General features: G+C 47.9%; 1 protein-coding gene across 4 annotated transcripts in view; it reads right to left on the minus strand.

Annotated features, from left to right (window-relative positions):
* The window catches only part of LOC118529413 (uncharacterized), a 263,313-nt gene that overhangs the window by 69,147 nt on the left and 168,031 nt on the right, over window positions 1-26,135 (minus strand). For all 4 annotated transcript variants that reach the window (XM_078064752.1, XM_078064754.1, XM_078064751.1 and 1 more), the window contains one exon: window positions 4,313-4,426. In XM_078064752.1, the coding sequence (XP_077920878.1) occupies window positions 4,313-4,426 (114 nt within the window). The remainder of the gene's footprint in view (window positions 1-4,312; window positions 4,427-26,135) is intronic.

Raw genomic sequence — 26,135 nt, forward strand, 5'->3', positions numbered from 1 at the left:
AATGCTTTGAATTGAATGAAAATGAAAACATAACATCTAAAAATTTGGTGAAAGCTGTTAAAATAGTACTTAAGGGAAATTTTATAGCACTAAATGCCTATACTAGAAAAGAAAAAAGAATCTCAAATCATTCATCTCAGCTTCTACTTCAAGAAATGAGAAAAAGAAAGCAAATTAAACCCAAAGTAAGTGGAATACAGGAAAAAATAAGATCAAAGCAGAGATCAATGAAACAGAAAACAAGAACTATAGAGAAAAATCATTCTAACAAACACTGGTCGTTTCAAAAGATCAGTAAACTTGATAAACCTCTAGCCATGCTGACCAGGAGAAAAAGAGATAAGACACAAATTACTAATACTGGGAGCTGAGAAATGATGTCACTATGGCTTCTACAGGTATTTAAAGGATAAGATATCATAAACAACTTTATGACAATACATTTAGTGACTTAGATGAAATAGACCCATTCCTTGAAAGACACAAACTACCAAAGCTGACTCCTGAAGAAATAGAATATCTCTGTATCTATTAAAGAAATTGAATTTGTAGTTAGAAACTTTCCCATACAGAAAACTCCAGAAACAGATGGCTTAATTGGTGAATTCTATCAAACATTTAAGGATGAAATAAAAGAAAATATAAAAACCTCTCCCAGAGAATGGATGAGAAGGAAAGACTTTCCAACTCATTTTATGAGGCCAGCATTATTTTGATACCAAAGCCAGATAATAACATTGTAAGAAAACTACAGATCAATATTCATCATGAATGTAAATGTAAAAATTCTGAACAAAATTTTAGCAAATCAAATTCAACATTACATAAAATGGATAATACATTGTGACCAAGTAGAATTTATCCCAGGAATTCCAGGTTGGTCTAATGTTTGAAAAACAATCAATATAATTTGCCATATTAACAAATTAGTAGAGAAAAATCATATTATTGCAATGAAGGTCAAAAAAGCATTTAACAATATCCAACACCTATTGGTAATAATTCTCAACAAACTTTGAATAGATGGAACTTGCTCAACCTGAAGAAGGGCAACTATACAAAGTCTACAGCTAACATAAAACTTAATGGTAAAAAAAAAAAAAAGCTTTCTTCCCAAATTTGGGAACACTGCAAGAATGTCCAGTCTCAGCACTTCTATACAACATTGTACTGGAGGTTCTAGCTAGGGCAATCAAGAAAAAAAGAAGGGAAATAAAGAAGAAAGGAAGGAAAGGAAGAAGAGAGAGAGAAAGAAAGGAAAAAAGGTAGGAAGCGAGGAAGGAAAGAAGGAAGAAAAGGCAATTGAGAATGGAAAGGAAGAAGTAAAACTAGCTTTATTCACAACCAATGATTGTCTATTCGCAATCAATATAATTGTGGAAAATTTGATGAAAATGTGCAAAAACAGGTAGTAAGTGAGTTTAGTAAGGTAACAGGATACAAGATCGATATACAAAAATCAGTTGTTTTCCTATTTACTACTTATGAATAATCAGAAATTAAAATTTAAAAATTCTTTTTAAAATAGCATCAAAGATATGAAATACTTAGGGATGAACCTGTGAAAAGGTGTGAGAGACCTCTACAGTAAAAACTATGAAACACTGCTAAAAGAAAATAAAAAGACCTAAATAAACAGAGAGAAAAACCATGTTCATGGGGCAGAGATTTCATATTGTTAAAATGTCAATTCTTCCCAAATTGATCTATGGATTCAATACAATACCAATCAAAATTCTAGGAGGTGTTTGTGTAGAAACTAACAAACTGATTCTAAAATTCACATGGAAATGCAAAGGACCTAGCAGAGCCAAAACTTGGAAAAAGAAGAAGAGTTGGAGAACTTACACTATTTGATTTCAAGACTTATTATAAAGCTGCAGTATTCTAGACATAGTGGTGTTGGTGTCCAAGATAGACAAATACATCAGTGGAATAGAATAGAGTCGGGAAACAGGCCCACACATTTATGGAAAACTCGTTTTTGACAAAGCTATAAAGGCAATTCAGTGGAGAAATGATAGTTTATATATATATATTTAAAGCAGGGGCTTCAACTCTTTCATTTTATTAAAATGGCACATAAATATTAAAAAAGCATACTGATCACTTCATATAGCTGTGAGCTCCCAGGTGTGTTGCTGAGAATGTCTATGTGTAAAAAAAATAATAAATTTTGATCCATACTACATGATATATACAAAAATTAATTCAAAATGTATCATGAGCCTAAATGTAACCCCTAAAACTTATTATAAAACTAGAAGAAAACATTGGAGAAGACCTTTGCAAACTTGATTAGGTAAAGATTTCTTAGATATCAAAAGCACAATTTATAAAGGAAAAAAGTTGATAAATGAGACTTCATCAAATTTTAAAATGTCTGCTTTTTAAAAGGTACTGTTAAGAGAATGAAAAAATAAGACCATGAGAAGACATTTGAAAATCATACCTCTTATAAAAGACTTGTAACTAGAATATATAAAGAAGTCATACAACTCACTAATAAAAAGACAACACAAATTTTAAAAGGGCAACAGATTTGAATAGACATTTCTTCAGAGAGGATATACAAATGGCCAATAAGCACATTAAAAGATGCTCAACATCATGAGCCATCAGGGAAATGCAAATCAAAGCCCCACTAAGACACCACTTTATACACATTACATGGCTACAATCAAAATGATGGACAATAACAAGCCTTGGCAAGAATGTGGAGAAACTGGAACCCTCATACACTGCTGGTGGGAATGTAAAATGGTGCAACCACTTTGGAAGACAGTCAAGCAGTCCCTCAAAAGGTTAAACATGGAGTTCCCATATGACCCAGCACTTCCACTCCTAGGTATAGACCCAAGAAAAATGAAAACTTGTTCACACAAAACTTGTGCATGGATGTTCATAGCAGTATTATTCATAATAGTCAAAAGATGGAAACAACCCAAACTTCCATCAACTAATGAATGAATAAACAAAACGTGGTCTATCCATACATTGCAGTATTATTCAGCCATCAAAATGAATGAAGTACGGGTAGGTACTACAACATGGATGAACCCTGAAAACATTACACTAAGTGAAAGAAGCCAGTCACAGAAGGCCATATATTGTATGACTCCACTTAGATAAAATGTCCAGAATAGGCATATCCATAAAGACAGAAGGAGGTTACTGATTGCCAGGGGCTGGGGATATGGGGAATAGGAAATGACCGTTTAATGAAAATATTGTGGAATTAGGGGCGCCTGGGTGGCTCAGTCGGTTAAGTGGCTGACTCTTGATTTTGGCTCAGGTCATGATCTCAGGGTTGTGAGACTGAGCCCTGCATCGGGCTTCGGGTTCAGCATGGAGTCTGCTTGTCCATCTCCCCACCCCTGCCCCCACCCCCTCCACGTGCACTCTCTCTCTCTCTTAAATAAATAAATACAATCTTTAAAAGAAGAAAGAAAATATTGTGGAATTAGTGGTGATGGTTGCACAACTTTGTGAAAACACTAAAATTACTGAACTGTATACTTTTAAAGGGTGAATTTTATGGAATGTGAATGATACCTCACTAAAGCCATTATTTAAAAAAGAAAAAAATGAATCTGGGTTATTCTGGGTTATTTCCATTTTTGTTTAGACTTTTGTATCTTTTTTTTTGTATTACATAGAATCTTTGGACAATATGAGTGGGAGGGAAGAGGGACAGTGCCATCCTAATATTACTGTATGGAATGACCTTGTGGAGCTGAAATGCAGTGTTTTACTATTTTTCAAAAATCTCTAAAAGAGACCTTTTATTAAAGCAAGGAGCCTGAGGCAGACCTCATTGGAATGGGTTCAGAAAAGTCATGGTAAAGCGTTTGAGCACTGTGGGAGATGCAAATGCATTGGCAATACATGGGTCCAGCTCCCACTACACTCACACTGGTTGGACTGTGTGAACTGTATGCCCAGGTGAAAGCAGCTTTGTCCCTGAGAAGAAACAAGGGGAACAGGATGGGTTTTTCAGCCATCTTCCCCCTGCTTCCGCTCAACTTGACCATTATGCAGTGAAAATACCCAAGTCCATCAGAAAACCTGAGAGGTTGTTAAGGACAGGGGTGGCTCACCTGCATAGTAGAGAGTGGGTACTGGACTTGGGGGTTAGAGTACCCAATGAAAATACCCAAGTCTATCAGAAAACCTGAGAGGTTGTTAAGGACAGGGGTGGCTCACCTGCATAGTAGAGAGTGGGTACTGGACTTGGGGGTTAGAGTACCCAATGAAAATACCCAAGTCTATCAGAAAACCTGAGAGGTTGTTAAGGACAAGGGTGGCTCACCTGCATAGTAGAGAGTGGGTACTGGACTTGGGGGTTAGAGTCCCAGCTCTGCCACTTTCTAGCTGGGTGACCTTGGGAAATCCACACAGCCTCTTCAAGCCTCAGTTTTCTCTTCTGCAAAAAAGGAGTAATAACATTTACAAGGCTGTCTATGGATTCCCACAGAAGATGTATGTGATTTGTGAAAGTGCTTCACAATGCTTGTTTGGTTGCATTTGTATGTGAAACTCCTGTAGAGTCATTACTATAATGTCCCCCAAATAGCAAGTTTTAAAGAGTCTAAACCACTCATGTCCCTCCACGTATCACACATGCCAGAACAGTATTTAAATACTGCCAGGTACTCCATTTACCACAGTAAGAATGTGTGGAGCATATACTCTGTAACAGGGTCTTCTCACATTTTCTCATTTAATTCCTGCAACAACCCTATTAGGTAGGTCCTCTGGGCTTCCCATTTCATGGGTAAAGAAATTAAGACTCAAAGAGGTTAAATGATTTAATCTTTCATGCCTCAAAGTAATGGAGAAAAGAGAAATTGGCAAGTGTTTGAACAGGAGGCAGAAGAAAGCAGTGATTAAGTGCATGGACTGTCTGAATCTCAGCCTCACCACTCACAAAGCACTTGTCTTGGAGTCAGTTGTCTCATCTGTAAAAGGGGATGATAATGGCATCCACCTCGGTTGGTATTAAAAGGATGAAGTGAATCAATACACATAAGACACAGAGAACAGTGGCTGGCACAGAGGGTTAGCTATGATCAATAATTCATGACAAAATAATTTAATCATTTATGAGACATCAAAAATGTTAGGTTGATGATAACTAATATAACCTGTCTGATGGACTTCTGTGTTTGCTCACCACTTAGCAGTTGCATCATATTGGGATTTCTTTTGGATATTGACATGTTTTATGACTACCTCTCAGGCCACCAAAAATGGCTTTGTCCTCAAAGTACAGGCTAGTCACCCTTGTCTAGGGTGGACTGCCTTTATACCACCTCTCTGGAACCTGGGGCCCAGAGAGTGCAAAGAACCTGTATAATGTGACACATCAAAGGTATGACCAAGCTCAGACTGGAAGCCAGGTCTCCATTCATCTAAGCTCACTCAAAAGCCAGTGACCGGGTGTAGGATTGGGAAGGACTTGAGGACTGTGGGAGCACAGTGAGAAGCTTCTCCTAAGAGTCAGTGAAAGCTGTCAAGACATCTTTCTAAGAGAGGTAGGTGATGTTTGCCTTGGTTCTTTGGCAATCTGCTGACAAGAAAACCTCTGCATGGTACTTCTGAGAATGTTTTTGGACAAAAACAGGGATACTAAATATCTAGTTGATAGAACAAAGAGGGGGCAACAAATGCCTTTTGGCACATGTTCATGGAGGTGTTAGGTGCTCAATCACTATCGCAACTGTGTAGATGTGCCATGGCCTGCCGGGGTCCAGGCAGTGTGAACAGAGTGGTGCTTGTGTCTGGGTAGTGGGAGGGTTCTGCCTTAGGACCTACTTCCCAAAAGGGCTGGGGTACTGGCACTGCTTCCCAAGGGGTCTAGGTCAGGGAGGTGGGAAGCTGTTTTTTGGTTTCTCTCACCCAGAAATTCTGCCTCAACAAACAAGGTGCCCACCGGCCTGCACTCTTTTGCTCTTTTCCCTCTTCAGGCTTTATAAAGTTCCTCAGCTTTGACCTGGGTCCAATGTTCCGGACCCTGCCTCCTCCTCAAGCTGGCTGGCTGGGCACCAGGGAGCCAGCAGGGAATGTTTTTGGATCTTGAGCATAGGAGGGGGATGGTTACTGTAACAGGGATGCTCTGAGCTCACCACCTAGTACCTCTAGTACCACCAATTCACTGAGACTCTGGGCCGAGTCTGAGCCTGCCCCTTCCCCACGGCTCAGCTGCCCATTTACAGAGCAAGGGGGTGAATGCAAGAGCCTCAGTGATCCTAGAAAGTGAGGGCAGGGAGGGATCTTAGCGGCCATGGAACCTGTCATTGACAGATGAGGAAACTGAGGCTCAGAGAAGTGGAGGGACCAATCAAAGTGACTCAGAGCACAGGTGGTTGAGTGTGACCTGGGCTCTGGGCTCTGTCTTGACTCCCATGGCAGGCTGTTCTTCCAACTGGTACCCCTGAGGACTCCACATGTGCTTCCAGCTGACCTGGATAGGACCTCGGCTTAGATGGGGGCTACTCCTCAGGAACAACTCTCCCGGGTTGCCTTAAATCCGTCCTGGAAGTAGGCAGGCTGGGCTCACACAGAACTCTCCAGGCTTCATTCTGACCAGGGCTGGAGCCATTCAGGGAGTCACAGAGGATTCTCCCCCCACCTTCTTTCTCATTGTATCAATACTCTTCAGCCAAGGCACCCACTCACCACCTTTCTGGCTGGCTGGCTCCTCCTCTCAGCTCTCCCTCTCCCTCTCCCCTCCCTGGCTCCTGCTCACCCACTCTGGCTCCTCCTTGCCTGCTTCTAGCCCCTCTTAGCTCCCCTGCTCCTCTCAGCTGCCCACCCCGGCACTTGGTCTCGTTCTTGGCAAGCCTTCGAGGCTCTGCGGATCTGAGAATCTCTGGCCTCGTCAGACAGAGCAGAGACACAGGCAGGCTGCGCTGGCAGCGTCCCAGACCCCAAGGGGTTGGAGGTCTTGGGACTTGGGCCCCAGTGTTGAGCTGGGCCTACAGCTGCCTCAGAAGATGTCACAGCAAAAGGAGCAGCCTGGCAGGGTGGGGGCCTAAGCTGCAGGGACCAGGCTACCTGAGAGATTGGGGCAAGCAGGCAGGCAGGAGATCAGAAGCTGCTCGGATCCACAGGTGGCCTCACCCCACAACACCATGTCTACACAGACTGAACCTCTGTGCCAAGATGAGGGCTGCATCTACGTAATATGAGGCTCTGCCAGGTGAAGCCGGGCCCTTCTAAGGAGATGCAGATGTTGTCCACGCAGGAGCCCCCCCCGCCGCAAGGAAAAGAGGGCTACGTCTCCAAAGGACAAGACTCTGCAAAGAGATGCAGGTGGCATCTACATGGAGCCCAGCCCAGGAGGTCCCTACACGGGGCTGGGATCTGCCAGGAGAGGCCGGCAGAAGGAACAGAACAGCGCCCCCCGCTGGAGACACGGGCATCGCCAACACCAGGGACTGTGGCTCCTCCTCGGGATGCAGACTACCACTGCATGGACCACGGCCCCACAGAGAACTGCAGCACCTGCAAATGTGGCTCTTCAGGACCTCTGCGGGCTCTCCGTGGCACACAGCTTTTTGCACGTTGGCGCTTGGCTGGGCCAGCCGAGTGAAGGAAGCTTCATAAGGAGATGCAGGTGTGTGCATGCAAGGAGGCCCAGCGGAGAGGCTCAGACGAGGCTGCAGCCACCCAAGACAAGACTGTGTCTGCCCCGGATGAAGCTGCATCCGTCCTGAATAAGGTTGTGTCTGCAGAGAATGAGGTTTCATCTGCAGAGAATCTGGCAGCATCTACACAGAACTACAGAGCCTCCACAAAAAAACGAGGCTTCTCAAGAAACTGCAACCTGCCCGCATAAGCACACCAAACCATCCTGTGGAGACGCGGCCTACATCTACAGTGTGCATGGCTCCCCTGGGCACCACCACCTGGATCAGCACAGAAACCCCCTCTGCAGTGAATCACAGGCAACATAAGGATGAGCCAGGGCTGCTGGTGGGTATGCAGTCTGTGTCTACATGGAGTGTGGCTCTAAGCTGGACCATCATGGAGCAACACTTCGCAAGTGCACTCCAACTGCTCATTGCCAAGGCCGGGCTCTATTGCCAGTGTCGCCTGCCTTCACAGCCAGCAGCTGGATAAAGCTCAGAACTAGCCATTGCAAGGGAAAACTGGCTGCGCCGAACTCAACCAGGGATCTCTGTGGAGACTCACCCTATGTCCACACCAAGTAGAGCTCCTCAAGGAGCTGCAGCCCGGTGCAGGAAGCGGAAAGAGCCTCTGCGAGGGGTCACTGGCTGCATCCACCCGCCCCCAGGAGTGCAGCTCTTCAGGGAAGTACAGCCTGGGTTGGCAGAGCAGAAGGGGGTGCTGCTAAGGGTTGCTGGCTGATTCTACCTGAACCAGGGCTCCAGCTGGAGGCTCAGCCCATGTCTACATTGAGCCCTGATCAGCAAAGAGCTGAATGAGGGCTCATTGAGGCCTCTTCCAGGGGACACAGGCTGCATCTTAACAGAGCACAGGTGCATGTGCAGGGTGCTGCTAAGAAACAACATGGATCAGTGCAGCCAAACAAGCCTCCATGTGGGGCCACTGGCAACATCCCAGTAGAGTGGAGCTCCAAGTGCAAGTGCAGGACACACCTACATGCAACACAGCTGGGCCATCCTCCAGTCCCAACCCCTTATATCCCCAGCCACAGGCCGCTGGACGGGCACTGCCCATGTGCACAGCCTTGCGCAGGGCTGGACCCAGCCCTCCCAGTCACTGGGTTTGCTGTGCTCCATTCTTCTCTACCATTGCCTGCGGGACTCTCCCCCTGACACCCCATTTTATCCCTGCCCCCTCTCTCGGAGTTTCATGCCTGTCCCCAGGGCCACTATGCAGTTCCTCTCTGCTGGGTTGCAGAAGCCCGACATTCCCAGATTTGGACAGAGTACCACATATAGGCTAGGGAACAGAGCCGATACCTTTGTGCAAACCTTTTTGCAGGTCTTAATCTGCAAAAAGTCTTCCTAATCTGAAACACCACCAGCACCTGATTCCGTTTCTCTCTGGTTGGGAGATTCTGGATTCACAGCCACATGGGGAGTGGCTGTGTGGGTCCAGAGACCCTGGGCAGCATTTGGACAGGAGTGGGTGTGGCAATAGGAATGTTCCCAGCAGAAGGCACCCCATGGAGAAAGGCCCAGGGGTAGGAAAGCATGGACTATTTTGAGGCAACAGCAAGCCATGTATATTTTCTGGAATGTGCTTTGTTGCGGCTCCTGGGCTCCCTGGCACTTTGCATTTCCACATTCGTCTCCTGATGCCCACTGCCATATTGTTCTCAAAGGTGGAGCTCCTCCCAGGTGCCCCAGTACTCCTCCCATCTCCTCTCCCTCCACAAGTCCCAGCAACCCACAGGGCTCCAGTTACTCTCTACAGCGGTGCTGTCCAATAGAAATTTCTGCAGTGGTGGAAATGCTCCATGTCTTCACTGTCCAATACAGTAGCCATGAGTCCCATGCAGCTGTTGAGCTACCGGGGATATGGCTAGTGTGAGTGAGGACCTGAATTTTTCATTGTAATTAATTGTTTCTTTTCTATTTCAAAGTTGTGGTAAAACATATATGATATAAAATGTTCCATTTGAGCCATTTTTGGCACACAATTCAATGACATTAATTGCATTCAGTGTTGTGCATCCATCAACTCATCTATGTCCAACACTTTTTTATCATCCCAAACAGAAACTCTGTACTTAGCCTTTTTAAATTAAAATTAGTTTACATTTAAATGGTCATGTGTGGCTAGTAGCCACCACATTGGACAAAACAAGTCTAGAAGCCAATGATCACCAAATTAACATCCCCAGCCTAGACCTAACCTCTACCCTGACCTCTAGTCCTGGATATCCAACTGCCTCACAGGCACCCCCACCTGAGTGCCCTACAAGCACCTCAAACTCCATGAATTTTCCACAGTTGAGTGCAGGATCTCCACTCCCACCGCCTAGTACAGTTCCCCCTGGGCTCCCTTTCTTACAAAATGGCACCCCCAACCACCCAACAGCCTGAGTCAGAAACCCGTGAGTCATCTCAGATATCTCCCATTTACTTTGCTTCCACAGCCAATTATTTCTGAGCTCTGCCAATTCTCCTTCCTTAAAGTATCTCATCTGGGCTCCATCTTCTCCCTCCCTGTTGCCATGTCCCAGGGCTGGCTCCCTCCTCCACAGTGTCTGACCCGGACTCTGCTCCTCCCAGCCCTTCACCACCACACCCCTGCCCCACCCAGCTTCCTGAGCCCTGCTGCCAGAGGCTGGCTGGGCTCCCAGACCCTGCCTCCAGCACTAGAGGCTCCCTAGAGCTGCAGGGCCTCATTATTCAGAGGCTGCTGAGCCCCACTCCTCCCACAGTGTGCAGAGCCCAGAGGGATGCTCTCTGTGAAGACGAAGACCTTGGCAAGCTTAAGAAGATCAGGCTTCTGGGACAGCCTCCCAGGCTAGCCAAGAGGTGGTGGGAGAAGGCTTCCACGGCGGGGGGTGGGGGGGGCTAACGCCCCACAAATTGGGACTCAAAGTCTGGCACTGCCGCTGAATAGCTGCTTCGGTCTCTCATCTGTAGGACAGGGATGATTATCTTCCATCCTTCACTGTGCCGTGAGGACGAAATGAAGCAATGCAGGGGAAGGGGTGTGACGTGTTGTAGGAGCAGAGGCATTGGTCCCAGCGCTCACAGGTGACACCAACTTGGAGATCATTCCAAGAGGCTACAGACTTGTCAACTGGAGTTCAGAAAGGGCCAAATGCCCTCCAGGAAAAGGGGCCAAATGAGGTCACATACAGCTCTGTTTCCAGAAATGCCTTGCCAAGCCCCAGGTGTTCCCTGGGGGATGTCAGCTTGGCTAATGGGCAAGCGCCCCCCCGCCCCCCACCCCCTGCAGGGAGGTTTCTGTTTGTGGCCCTTTATCACTCTCAATCCTGGGGAGTGTAGAGGGCTACTTTGGGCCTGCTGACTGCACACTGCTTGCTGGGCACTAGGTGGTGGCTACTGAAGGACTTCTTTCTCTCAGAGCCTGGCTGGTGGTCATAAAGTCATTAAGAAGGAGTGAAGCTTTTACTTAGAAAGGAATAAAGAAATTCTGCATTTGAGAAAGTGAGTCATCAGCATTAAATGTCTAGCTGAATCTTCTGGTAGCAAAGACAGCTTTTTTCCTGTAGGTTCATTCTGCAGGCAGCCAGCATAGCATCACTTCTGCCACATTTAGTGAAAATGCAGCTCTTCCCAAAACCAGCTCCCCGGGGGGACTGCCTTCCCCTTCGATGATTTCTGCACAGGACAGACAACAGGATTCCAGAGGGTGGTCAGGCCCTTCTTACTGGAGAAGGGGAGGTGGGCCAGGCTACAAGGACCTCTGTTTTGAAGACCCTGTTTTCAACCCTGGGCTAAAGTGAACAGTGGTCAAAAGCCATGCCTTTGGTCAGGCTTCTGTTTGCTCTTACCCGCTGGGACCACAGGCTGGGACTCTCCCTTCGAGAAGGCCTGGGGCTTGACAAAGTATTTCTGGACATGGAGTTTTATGTGGCCTCACTTCCATGGGGGGGGCATAGAGCCAGGGGGCAGGGAAAAGATGACTAATAAACAAGTCCTAAATATGGACTCCCAGATTGGCTTGGCTTAGGCCTTAAACATCACTTATCCTCCCTTATGTTATGGGTGGGGAAACTGAGGCCTTAACAGAAGCAATTTGCCGAGGGTCCCTACGCACTACGGTAGCCATGCATTTCCCATGCTAAACAGGGCTCCTTTCCTTGAGAGCTGAAGAGGCTGGTCTCCATGAAGGCTTCCCCATACTGGCCCCTTGGTGCCTTCCTGACTAGTCAAGCCACAGCCCCTACTGGGAGTTTTCTTTCTCTTTTTTTTTTTTTTTTAAAGATTTCATTTATTTATTTGTCAGAGAGAGAGAGAGGGAACACAAGCAGGGGGAGGGGCAGGCAGAGGGAGAAGCAGGCTCCCCACGGAGCAAGGAGCCCAATGTGGGGCTCAATCCCAGGACCCTGGGATCATGACCTGAGCTGCAGGCAGACACTTAACTGACTGAGCCACCCAGGCATCCCTACTTGGAGTTTTCTGCTTCCCTCTAACTGCACGCACACCTGAGATGAGCACTCCAAGCATGTGGGACTTCTTCCCAGGGTCAAGTTGCTCTATTTGGTCTGCCCTTCCTGGTAATTGCATCCATGAAGCTGATGGGAGTCAGCTTGCCAGATCATGCGCTCATTTCAAAGACCATCCAGGGCCCTGCCTCACACTTGAGAAAGCAGGCGCTTGGCAAAGACTGGGAGTGCCACACCCAAAGGTCCCAGGAAACACCAGGTTGTTGGGCAAATCAGGCAGACTGTGCCCAGCAGGCAGAGGCCAGACTGTACCCCTCAGGCCCACCAGCCTGGCAGGGATAGGAAAGTACTGGGGATGCAATTTGCCCTCACTCTAAATGCACCTGGAGTCATGCTGTGGGGTCTGGTGATCCACTTGCTTCAAAGTGTTGGAAAAGATGGCTTTTGAGCTAAGGCTGGCAATTTCTCCTTCCTTAATTGCCAGGTCTACTATAGTCGGTGGATTCTAATCACATATGTACATTTGGAAAAGTAAGGGGATATGGGGCAGGAGAGGAAGCAAGAGAAAGGAACTCGTCATTCCCCTAGATGCCAGTCAGGGCAGCACCTATATAACTGACCTCAAGGTATGACTGAAGAAGCCCCCACTCAGCTGCCCAGCCACCCAACTGTCCCAAGCCCCTGAGGCCTCCTCTGGATTGGCCCCCTCCCTGTTTGCCCCACTGCTTAGCACATGTTTGGTGGGGTGGGGATAGGGCAGAGGGTAGGCACAGAAATTGGCTTTGGAGTAGGTTTCCCGTGGGTGATTTTGGGGCCCCTTGCTGGTTGATGGATGCTGGAGCCAGAAAGGCCTGTTTCTAATCATACATCCAGAGAGGATGATTTCTTATCATGGGGGAGGGTTCAAGCAAAGACTAGACCGCCGTGTGTCAGGGAATACCTGCCAGAGCCGGGAGGCTAAAGGAAGGATGCTACAGGGCCATTTGCCCTGGGATGCTGGGATCGCTCAGCTCCCAGGGCCAGAGCCAGCTCTGTGGCTAACTGCCAGCTTTGGGTTCTACAGTCCCCAGTATGAGGCTGGGTTTCCATGGATCTCTACAGGTCATCTTGCCCCAGGGCTGTCCCGTGGCCTCCCAGGGCTCTCTGATCCAGTGCAGGGATAGGGGTGGCAGGCTCTAGCCCAGGCCCTTAGGCAAGGTGGTCCGGGCCTACCTTGTGACATGTAAGAATAACCAGAGCAGGCTCCAAAGGACTCCACAAGCCCGGGGCAGCCTTGGGGTTCCCAGCCACAGTGGAAGCTCTGGACACCGTGGCCTTGCAGATGTCAGGCTGGTCTGCAGGGATTTGCTAAACTATGGGAGTGGGTGCCCTTGGCGTTCCACTCTTCTCTGTCCTGTCTCTCTAGCTGTGGCTCCCATCGCTCTCCTCACCAGGGGCTACTGACTGCCTGGTGGGAACCCCCTTTCTTGCCTGCTTTCTCACCTTCTTTTCAGTTAACACATTTTGGCTTCAGTACTCTCTTCACAAAGAACTTCTGTCATTGGCAGCCACAAGACACATTGCTTCTTCTCTTGCCAGCCTGAACCAGGTATGAGATGCCTTGTATCTCTGACATGCTCCTTCTTGGCCTTGAGTTCATGTACAGCTTGGGTAGGCTGGGGAAAGCCCCCTGCCCAAGATGTCCCCATCCTAAGCCCCAGAACTGTAAACAGGTTACCTTATATGGCAAAGGTAAATTTGCAGATGTAATCAAGTTAAGGACCTTAAAAGATGGAGATGATCATGGATTATCTGGGTGGGCTGGGTGTAATCACAGGGGTCCCTAAGAGATGGAGGGGGAGGCAGAAGTGTCAGACATGGACATGTGATAATGGGAGCTGAGCTCGCCATGACGCCCCACAGGCTTTGCAGATGGAGGAAGGGGCTACAAACCAGTGGGTGCAGTGGCTTCCAGAAGCTGGAAAGTGCAAGGAAGCAATGCCCACTAAGGCTTCCAGCAGGAGTACAATCCCACCCGCACCTTGACTTTAGCCCAGTGTGACTCATTTTGGACCTCTGACCCCTAAAACTGTAAGATAATAAAAGTTCGCTATTTTAAGCCATGAAATGCATGGTGACTTGTTACAGTAGCAGTAGGGAACTGACTCATTGGCTAACAGTCTTTAAGCACCAATCAGACACACAACCATCAGCAGTCACTGAAGCAAGGTGCTATATGGACAGAGTCGCAGGCAACCTAAGTTTGATCCCAGCTCCTCCACTTCCTGGGACCGGAGCCTTGGGTAAAGCCACTCCACTTCTCTGAGCCTCAGTTTCCTCATTTGAAAATGGCAAAATAAAAGCACAAGCCTGAGGTCCACAGCTTAGTTAATAGTCTTGTACCAGCATTGATCACCTGCACCAAGGTTATGTTGTTAACATTAGGGCACCTTCTCTACAATAATGTCCAATTTGAATATACTTATTTCTTTCAGTTAATTTTAAATTATTTAAAAAAATGTTAATTACTACCCCGAAGGATACTGTCAGAACCATAGGTGAGTTCTTGGCCTGCCAGAGCCTGCCGAGCCTGCAGAGCCATTAGATGACCCACTACCTTCAGAAACATTCCAGAGAAAGCCCCAAAGATACACTTTCATGGGTGATCCCATCAGAAACACTGAATGTGCAAGAAGGAAAGGATACAATACTGCTCAAGATCCTTGCCAGGTCTGGGTTGTATTGAAATAAATTAGCGTCAGACACAGCCCATAGGAAGAGAGATGGGTGCTCATGGGGTACCTTCTTCTGGGGGAGCCTTACTGGAAGTGGTCTGCATTCAGCAGCCTGTTGGACAGCCTGAGACTTGCTGGCATAGCCCCTGGATACCAGGGGCTCCTGGGCCTACAGAGTTTAGAAAGCACTGGTGTAAGGCAGTGCTCCCCACATGTACTTTCAGTGCTGTCATTTATGCCGTCCTAGAGATACTGCAGAATGTGAGGGGAGCTCCAGGAGGAGGGCCCTGTCACCCCACCAAGCCTCAGCTCCAGGCACACTAACCACACTGTTCCCCACCCTCCCAGTCACATTTGGCCCTCGCCAATCCCCACCCCATCCTTCCCAAAGAGAGGCACACTGGGCCTCTTCATCTGGAAAAATGTCACCCCTTTCAGCTACTCTCCTAAGTCACCTTCCTCAAGCTGAGTGAGCCAATCCTCCTTGGGGCCCCCGGTCCCACCCTGGCACTCAGCATGGTAGACCACAGATGGTGGGGTCCTCAAGGACAGAGCCCAAGTCTTGGCCCCCCAGCTCCTGAGCCAGGGACTAAGGGAGAGCTGAGCCCCAGCCACTGCAGAAGCCCAATTCAGGAGCTCTCTTCGGGGCCACCTTTCATTGATTGCATTAATAGGTGAGGATCCAGGAGTGAAATGAGACAGATTTCTATGTATGGCATGACTAATGCAGGGGCTTTTTATTGCTGATTACAAAAATAGCCCACATGTGTGGACGCCCCCTAGGGATGGATGATATCATGCTGGTCTCTGTGGAGTCTGCTGAATTTTGGGGAGAAGTCACATTGTTATTAGCTATTTTGACTATGCAGAGGGAGGAGTCCTTGGCGAAGAGCGAGCCTATTATCTTCCCACCTTCCCAGGTCCCAGAGGCTGCAGGCTCCACTAGCAAAGAGCGAGCACCCAGTTACCTGCCATCTGCTCCAATCCTGGGGCCTCTGAGAGCAGTAGGTTGGCCTCTGCTTCCTAGGAGTCATGCCATGGCCATCCTGATACCAATGGGGCTCCCCATCCATCTACTCTCAGAGCAGAAAGGAAGATGCTCTCCTCAGGGGCCCCGTGAGCAGACTGGTGCTCAGGGCCTTCCCATAATGCATCTCCCACCACCGCAAAGGTGAAGCAGGTGAAGACCATGTCGGAAAGCCTTGGCAAACACCAGTTCCAGCTCCGCTGAAGAATGGATAGTCACACGGTGGGGTCCCTGCTTTAAAAGAAACTTGGTCATGATAGGGGCCGTGCGGCTGCTCTTCATTTTCCTCCCTCAACTAATGGCTTAAAATGCACATGCTCTGCCACCTCCAATAGACCTGGCCGGGTTGAACATATTTTTCCAGATAAATCAATCCCTGGCAGCCATCCCCCAAGATGAAAGGGGGGCACCAGACTAAACAATGTTTGTAGGAAAGACAGGAAGTGAGCTTGCTGCCCCAGGGTTGTTGGCGGCATGCACACACAGTGGGACGAGGGAGCTTGTCCCTGAGGAGAAGCCCCGGCTCCCAGTGTGGCCATGGGACGGCTCTGGTGCTAGATAACACCATCCCACCTTTCTGTGTGTCCACCCTGTTCCACCCTGCATCCACCAAGGATGAAGCAGGGGACAAGCTCTAGGAGAAAACACTTGTGGCATGACTCTCCCCATCCACGACTCATAACTACCGCTGCTCTTTGGATGGGACTTCACGTGGGGGTGGGGAGCTCGGACTTGGAGCCACGGACCTGACTTCCAGACTCAGCCCCTTGCCAATAGGTTGGGTGACCCCAGGCAGCCATTCTGCCTCTTCTGGCCTCCTCTTCCTCCTGGTCTTGCGGAGATGCAGCCCCTGGTCAGACCACCTCGTGGCCGCCCCCAAAAGAGCTGTTGCCCAGGGCCCTGCTAGGTCCTCACTGGCCAGTATTCTGGCATGGCAGGCCTGGAAGGGCCCTCAGAGATCAGCTACTCCAATAGTCCCATTTTACAAAGAAGGCAACTGAGGCCCAAAGAAGAAAGGGATTGGCCTGGGGTGCCCCCAGCCAAGAAACTACTTCCTTTCATTTCTCTCTTTTTTAAATTAAGCATTTTATTTGAAGTAGAGTTACATGCGGTTTTAAGAAAAAAGAAAAAAAATGTGTACAAGAGTACACATGTACTCTTTGCCCCCAGTAAGACAGATCCCATTTTTGCAAGTGAGTCTGAGATGGGGGAGGGGTGTGTGTGCATGCGAGTATAGGGCAGGAGGGAGCTAGGAAACTAGAAAAGGCTATTGTTCATTGAAAGCCAGATCTGATACGCTTTATTTCAAGCTGAAACTGCAAAAAGAACCTTCCCTCTCTTTTGCAGCCTCCAAGACTATTGAGAAAGTGAGTTCTGAGTAGCCCGTTTTGCCCATTTACCCAGTTGGTTCCTCCCAGGCCTTGTCCCATCTCCCATGCCCCTCTCTGCTCCTATCCCCACTTCCCTCCATATGAAGAATGGGAGGCGCCCCAGATGGAAGCTGCTGGACAGGTCTGCATGCGTGCTGCAGGCAGTTCCTCCGCCCTCGGAACCAGAGAGGCCCACTTGGCTGCGAATCAGTGGTTTTCTGCAAAAACGTCACTCCTCTCCTGTACCCCTCTCCCTAGGGACACCAGTGATTTCCACTGTCTGTTGTTCGTCAACAAGACCAGCTCTTAACTGTCAGGCCTGGATAGTCAAGCCTGATCTTTATTTTCTCTCAAATTCCTATGTGCCAGCAAGTGATTTGAGTTCATCCTGACAAATGACAGCACTTAAGAAACATTTTTGGCAAAAACAACAACAACAAAAAACCAGTATGGTCCTCTCTTCCTTGAGGTGAATAGGCACAGTCCCTTTGATAGCCTCTTGAGTATGTGTATTTCTGGTTCTCGGAGCTAGGGGCAGTTAGCTTCCCCCAGCTTTTGTAGAATCACTATCATAAGCCAGCTCCTAAAAGAGGCTCCATATAGCACAGCTAATTTTGTTAAGTGTTCCTCAGGTCAAGCTTTTTCCTTCCCAGTTGCAGGGAAAGCTGAAAGCACACTCCAGGGTAAAACAAGAGAAGCAAGACGACCAGACCACTGGAGTGGGTGGCTGTGGAGTGCTGTCCCTCACACCTGAGAGAGAAGAGAAACCCGCGCAGATGTGGGAGGTCGAGGCCCGTCCTGTGCGGGACAGCGGGGGAGGAGGCAGAGAGGTATTTAGAGAAGGAGACCAGCCATATTCATTCCCCCTGGCCCGAACAGTCTAGGACAGTGCTGTCCAATGGAACTTCCTGTGGCAGTGGAAACGTTCTTAATCTGATATGATGGGTACTAGCCATGTGGCTAAGGAGCACTTGAAATAGGTGGACTTTTAATTGTAAAAGAAGGGTAGGCTGCCTCAGACCTGGGAAGGGAAGGGCAATCCAGGCCAGGGCAGGGCAGAGAGAAGTAGAGGCTGCTACGAGGGGAGTCTCAGGTAGGCCAGAGGGAGTAGATTAAGTCATGAGAGAAGAGTCTGGGCACACAGGCTACACAGATCACAGAGGCCTTCGGAGGTCGCATCTGGCTTGGCACTGAGCCTCCAGGACACAGGGGTCGTGGAAAGCTTTGAGCAGGGAGCAACATGGTCTGAGCTGTGCTGGAACAGTACGGACAGTGGGAAATCAGGAAGAGGCTTGAATGGCTCATTCTGCCAGGCCACTTGGGGAGAAGCCCTGGGAATCCATAGCCCTGCAAAACTCCCAGGGAAGAAGAGCCAAGTGGAGCCTGCCTTTGTGGCGGTGTGGTCAGCTGGGGAGGATGCTGGCACAGCCGAGCCGCCGTTGGCAGAGAAGTGGCACTAGTGAGCTGCTGGTCCCCCGCGGCCTATACCTCCTGAACACCAGAGGAAAGTGCACCGTGGCTCCCGCTTCTACTGCAGGCTTTCTCTTGTGAAATTCGGGGCCTGGCAAAGTCTTTGCAAGCACCCCAAGCCAAAGGGGACCATGGGCATCTGACTTCTGCACCGGACTTGGGCTGCTGGAGGCAAACTGAGTGCCCTCTGCAGTTCTCTCTTGTGGGCTCTCTTTAGAGAATCCCTCATGGGAGGAGAGAACGGTAAGGCCCCATTTCTCAGAGGCACAGGGACAGGGGGAGGCAGAGGTGGGGATCCCAGAAGACTGGGCCCTGGCACTGGAAAGAGACGCGGATGGACTGGTGGCAGGAGCCCCATGTCAGGTGGTAGGGGGAACAAGAAGTAAGTTCAAGAATTGGGTCCCAGGCTTGGACTCTGCCTCCCTTCCTGCCCCATCTCCCATCAGAGGCCCTCTGCTACTGCTTAGCACCAAAACTTCTGCCTCCTGTGTTCCAACTGTCCAAGCGTAGGCTACGTTCTGCCTCAGGGCCTCAAAACTGGGAACCCCATCTGACAACATGCCAGGTCCTATGTGCAAATGACGTAGGAGGCTATGAGAGCCTGGGCAGGTGTGCAGGGAGCAGCCTGTGGGAGAGACTGAAAAGGCCTCAGTTTACGTGGCACGAAGGGCTGGGGGCCAGGAAGCCTGGCAGTGCTTGAGGCTCTAGAAGATACTGAGGATGAAACCGAAGGGACTTTAGCCTCATCGTTTCCCTAAAAAAGGGCAACTTTTTAGAAATTAGCACTCCTCCCTGGCACTCCCATTGGACAGCTTAAAGACAGGTGCTCCTGGGGAACTGTCTTCCTCTGCACACTCTGTCTGGGTGGAAGGTCTGCAGGCAAGCCTGCAGGGGCCTGGATCCTCAATAGGCTTGGCATGATGCCTACATGGCATGAGCTCTTATACTCTGGTAGCAAGGCATGCATTTATGGGCTGCAAGAGCCAAGACTTTTGATAGGTCGCTGGGGAATGGGCCTCACACACATCTAGAATGTTCTGGTTGGTGCCAAGGTATTTTGTGATTTTTGTCTCATAATCAAATCATGCAGCCAAAAATATAAGCAGTGTGCCAACTTCTAACATGAGTATCACTTTACCCTGGTAACAAGTATGATCACTTAAGTACAATAAATAACACATTTGTGTACCTGCTTTTTGCAAATTCCACAAGACACACACAGACTGAGAGCCTGTCAGAGAGGGAGGAGACCTAAGGGATCTTAAGGCCAACCTCTACACTTTTGGGATGGGGGAGCCGAGTTCTAGGATAAATGAAAATACAGGCGCTTCCTTTGAATTTGGATTGTACCTTATCATTTACAAAACCTTCACACCATCTCTTGAACTTTCGTTTCTGCTGTAGGAGGCAGGATATGCAGTGGATTAGAGCAGGTAATCAGGAGTCAGACCCCATGAGTTAGAAACTTACTCACTGTGTGAGCTGGGGCAAGTTCTTAATCTCTCTGAGCCTCAGTTCCCTCTTCTGAAAAATGGGGACAATAATAGAACCTATCTCTTCAGGCAGTTGTGAGCATTCAATGAAATAACACATAAAATGTGTTTAGAACAGTATCCGGCACACAATCTGGACTAAAAAACGTGTTGGCTATTATTTTTTTGATCTTATCAGTAGCCACAAGAGCCTTCTGAAGTGAGAAGAAAAAGATCATGAGCCCATTTGACAGAGAATCCCTCATGGGAGGAGATAATGGCAAGGCTCCATTTCTCAGAGGCACAGGGATAGGTGGAGGCCCCCTCTTTCCAGAAAGTTGAGGCTTAGGGAGATACAGTGGTTTGCTTGATTTTCTATAGCTTGTCAGTGGTAGAGCTGGGAATCAACCCTAGATCTTTACACTATGCCCAGAGCCCTTTCAAGTGTCAGACTGACCATATCCTGTGAAGACCCCTCCTACTTGCTCACCACCTCATTTATAAATAAAATCAAGGAAACACCTCTCTTTTTTCACCCCAGTTGTAGTAAGAAAAACACCATTAATAATCATACTTCTCTACACATCTGAAGTGGCTTCCAACGCAAACACAGATTAAAGAGAGTGGTAGAACCTAACTTTTGAGTGGCAGGTCAGAAACATGCAGAGAAGGGAGAGGTCATTTCACTGAGCTGCTGGGTGAGACCACTGGCACCCAAATCTTGGCTCTGAGCTTCCTGGCAGTCAGAGCACAGGAACAATGGGGCCAGATTCTGACCAGCACTGTCAGTAGGAAAGTTTCTGGATCAAGCATCTGAAGTGACCAGGGATGGCAGGGGGTGGCAAGACAGTGTTACACTAATTCCTAAATCTGACCCATGGCTGGGCTGCACAGGAAGAGGAAAGGGAAGCCCATACCTGCCCAAAGTCTCCACCCTTGGGATGCCATGATCATGCAGACCCAGGCCTGCCCTGGAGACATCTGTGCTAGAGATCTCAGAGGCAGCTGGGTCATACCAGCTGTCCCCAGCAGAAATACTTTTTAAGGTAGGCATGTGATAGGCCAGGCCCAGCAGGGCTGCAGAGGTCAAGAAGCTGGAAAGTGCTCTTTCAGGAGACGGTCAGGCCAGAGCAGCACAGAGAAGGGGGCTGTTGGCATCAGTGAGGAACAGAATGGAGTTAGTTCGAAGAGTGGCAGGAGCTCTGTCCTGGTCTGAGCAGGCAGGTGTGCAGGGCTATAAGGCTCAGCAATTCTCTGCCCCAACACATGCACCTTCCCTCAGCTATCTGGCCCCTGGATGCCCAAGCACCATTTCACCTATGTCATCACTGGGGATGAGAAGACACTGAAGAGCTGGAGAGCAGAGACTTGGGTGCCTTTTAAAAGCACTGCTTCATCGAAACACACACATACTGTTCTGGGTTGAATCGTATCCCTCCCCAAACTCAGATGCTGATGTTCTGAACCCTAGTACCTCAGAGAGTGACTGTATTTGGAAATAGGGTTGTTGCAGATATAATTAGCTAAGTTAAGATGTGGTCATACTGGAGTGGGGTGGACCCCAGTCCATTATGATGTGTCCTTATAAGAAGAGGAGAGAACTACACACAGTGAGAATGCCACGTGAAAATGAAGGTAGAGATGAGGGTGAAGTCAAGGAGCACCAAAGACTGCAAGTAAACCACCAGAAGCTAGGAGAGAAGCATGACACAGAATCTTCTCATAGCCCTCAGAGGAAACCAACCCTGCTGACCTCCTGATCTCAGAGTCTGGCTTCCAGAACTGGGAGACAGTACATCTCTGTTGTTGAAGCCCCCCAGTTCATGGTACTTTGTTATGGCAGGCCTAGGAAACTAATATACGTGTTCGCATGTGTGCGCGCACGTGCACACACCACACACACACACACACACACACACACACACCCCACACACACACCCTTCTTATAGGTACAAATTCCCTTTTCCAGTCCTGCAACACAGAGGAGACACATGCCCTAAAGAAGCAGGACACATCAGGGGTTGAGCATGTATGAAATATTAGCTGGGTTTAAATTAATTTCCTATTAAAAAAAATCAACTTCCCATTCATATTTTACATTGATGCAGATGCATAATAAAAACAAACATCTACCTTTCTATAAATGCTCTACAGACTCAAAGGCGCCTTCACATTCACAGTATTGCTTAAGTCCCTGTCACCACAGGGTGGTGGGTACTGCTGTCTTGAGCTTGCAGGGGAAGAAAGGACAACCCACAGAGGTGGGAGGCTATAGGACTAGGAAGCAAGGGGCAGAGTACAGTCTCCTCTCTGCCAGCTCCGAGTGTGAGTATTCCCATGCTCTGGTGTGGGGGCAGGGCTGGGAGAGGGCAGGCCTCATCATTTTAAGAAAAATCCACTTAACTTCTTAGCGCTTCTCTCTTAGTGTCTTCCCAGCCAGCTTGACGGCATTCTGCCTACTTCAGTTCTGATTATCTTTGCCACCTTGGAACTACATCTTCCTTTCCACTGGTTCCAATTGTCTTCCTAACTTTATCCTGGGACAATCCTCTCTCCTAAGTGGGAAACACTTGACAGGAATCAAAGCCCTTTCATGTTCTTTTTCTCATTTTCGACTCACTGAGCTCTGAGAAGGCAGGCAAGCATGTGCTCTTTCTCCTTACCGCTGTGGCAAAGAAAGGGGAGAGTGGTTTCCCATCATTACTGAAGTAGTTCAGGCTCAAATTCCAGTTTTCAAGTTCAGTGTTATTTTTATAGCAATGAGTTTTGATTATTGAGCATCTACATGAGCCAGGCACTGCCCTACATGCTTGGTGGACATTCTCACTGAACCCTTCCATCTTCCAGATGAGGAGATAAGACTGAGATAAGAGAGGCAACCTGCCCAAAGTCAGAAGGCGAGTACATGGTGAAGCCAGGATGCAACCGTAGGTCTGGTTACTCCGTAGCCTGGCCAGACACCATCACCCAATGCTATTTCCTCTGGGTCACCTCCAGGGATGAAGACTTGAATAGTGGCCAGGCTGACAACTTGTTCCCAGCCCCACAGTAGATACTTGTAATGACTGGCCCTAAATGCCCACTACCCAGCTGGTAGGTCAGTAATCCATGCAGGAAGTCCCCTGGCTCAGGGCCCAGGTCCTGAGGGCTATTTAGAGACAGTCTCAGTCCCTCCTTGTAATTCCTGAAACCTGAGGGCCAGCTCTCTTGGGGCCTGGTGAATGGCAAATACTTGGGAATGCTCCAGTGACACCTTCCCTCTTGCCCACAGCTGGCCTGGGGCCCAGCTGGCATAAGCCCTTGCCCTGTGCAGGTGACAGGAACCCTTCCAAGTGAGTCATCCTTAGAACTTTTCTGGGCTTGACATGAAAGGGTCCATAGAACCAGCAGTCATTCTAGCCTAGGACACCTCTCTCTGCTGAGAGGGGCTAATAGAGCTGGTAACTAGGGTTGGTGGGAGTGAGTGGGGGTGGCACTCAGTAGCCCTACCTGCTGAAGTTGATGGCACAGCTCACCCACCTGTGAGCTTAGCCTTTAAGAGCTTAGCCTTAAAGAATGGTCCAGGGGTAAGAGAAAAATCTTCCTAGAGGAAAAGAAACCATTTTCTCTAAGAATTGTAAGCTCTGGAGATTTGCAATGGAACAGCACAGATGCCAAAATAACATGCTGGGGAAGAAGGCAGGTGCCAGGCTAAATAAAGAAATGTGAGTACATACACAGAGAACACGCTCCTTTATTTCCACTGGGAGGCACAAATGTATATTAATGAGGATTTTGAACACCAAGAAATCAAATAATGACATACACATCACAGTAAACACCAAAACCCCAGAGTTGGCTGCAGTCATTTACTATGGAAGGGGCAGAGGACTTCAACTGGCCCCTGCTCTGCATCCCCCGAAGTTTCAAAAAAGACAACTGCTCTGCTTGTAGGATTAGAACTTGATGCTCTGTAAGTAAGAGAAGCTCTTGGCTTTGACCCTTGATACTGTAGAGAAGCCCTAGGGAAGCATTGCATGGGCCAAAGGCACAACAGCAAGGATGTGGGCTGGGATTCACGTTCTGGGCAAGGAACTCTGTTTTAAGTCTTGAGGCAAGTTGACTTCCTAATCCCAAGGGAAGTGCATACCTTCGGATGTGGTAGGAAATGTGGTAGAGAAAAGGAACCTAGCAAGGCCAGCCTCCTCACATGATCCACACACACAAGAGAAAGGATCCTTAGTGCATGACCTGGGACAGTGTGAGTGTGAGTGGCCAGATTGGCACAGATAGGCCAATTGCATCAATGCCATGCAATCCTGATTTGGGCCTGTGGTGGATATCTATCTCTTTCTGGCTGCCCAGCATCTTAACTCCCCTTCCTGGGGAGTTTGAGGAAGCTGAAAGTACCAGTTACTTTGCTAGCTTCCTTTTGAAGCTGGGGCACAGTATATCAATTAGATTTTGAGTCCGTGTTAATGAAGACAAGTAGGGCCAGGAGAGAATCTGCCACAGCATCCCATTTCCTGGAGCAACTATACCTGTGGTGCCAGAGGCCATCAATGATGATGTAAGTGGACAAACTACAAGGTCTACCACTCAGTGGTGCTAATAGAGGTGGCAGGCTGGTTCTGTACCATGATTTTGTCTGTGGATTTGACCATATGGCCAACAAGCCTGATTCTCTAATCCTCCCAGCAATTCTGTGAACTACCCAATATCCTTCCTATAAATTCCTTTATCTAAAGGCCCCAAATGTTGCATTATCTTTCTGATTTTGTGTCCTTTCAGATCTTGCCCCCATAATGCTTACTATCTTATTAGACCTTTAATATTTTAGAGGAACTATTCTTTAATGTTTTAACTAGAAGTTTTATTTTTCTTTAGTGGGAAGGCTAATCCTCCATTATCAAAAATGGAAGCCTCAACTTTTCAACTCTGATTTCCCCATCATGGACAGGTAGCCATGAGCCAGGGATTTACCTAGCCTCTAGTACAGATCTTACCAATTTCTTTTTCACTGTCCATTTATCATTGCAATAGGAACTTTTTGAGTAAATGATCAGGGTCCAAATTTATCTCTATATCTTCAGCACTTAGCACAGTGCCTGGCTCACAACAAATACTTAGGAAATACTGTCAGAATGAGTGGAGTATTTAGGCTGTGGTTCTTAGGAGAGAGGAGATTTGTGTTGGACCCCAGAGGATGGTTGGGTTGTAGAGAGAATAAGGAAGGATATATTCCAGGTTCTCAACAAAGACTTATTGGTCCTTTATTATTCAGAGTTCTTAGTTGTAAGCAATAGAAACTAGCTCTAGATGATTTTCTGAAGAAAGAATTAGGTAACTGGAAAATAAGCTAGGAGAAAATAAAATGCACACAGGGAAACAACTGAACAGAAAGGAACACAGAGGATAGAATGCAAAGATCTAACGTATGTGTAATTTGCATCCAAGGAGGAAATTTGAAAGAAAAATGGGAGCAGAAGAAATATTTGAAGAGCTAGTGGCTAAGGACATTCCAAAACTGATAAAAGGCATCAAACTGCAGATTCAAGAGGCCTACAAACCTCAACAAAGATGAATTCAGAGAAAACCACACTGAGGCACATCACAGTAAGACTGCTGAAATAAAAGACAAAGAGAAAATATCAACACAGCCAGAATTAAATTACATGATATTTGAGGTTTACTTTGGAATGATGCAATAGTACTAGAAGAAGTTGGTGGGGTTAGATGAAAAAATATGGGGAACTTCCACTTCCAGATATAATGGAATAACTGGTACCAGAGTAACCTTCCCATAGTAAATAACCATAAAACTGGACAAAAGATATGAGGCAACTGCTTTCAGGCAGTGGAAATTAGACATTAGACTTTAGGCAACAGATAGCACAAGACTTCAATCCCTGAGAGCAAGGGATGAGATCCACAATTGCTCTGGTTCTCTATGTGGGGAAAATTTCCCAACTGCAGGCAAGCAAGCTGGAATCCAAACAGAGAATGGTGGTCCTGCTG

This window comes from Halichoerus grypus, chromosome X (genome assembly GCF_964656455.1).
Source record: "Halichoerus grypus chromosome X, mHalGry1.hap1.1, whole genome shotgun sequence".
Taxonomy (NCBI): Eukaryota; Metazoa; Chordata; class Mammalia; order Carnivora; family Phocidae; genus Halichoerus; species Halichoerus grypus.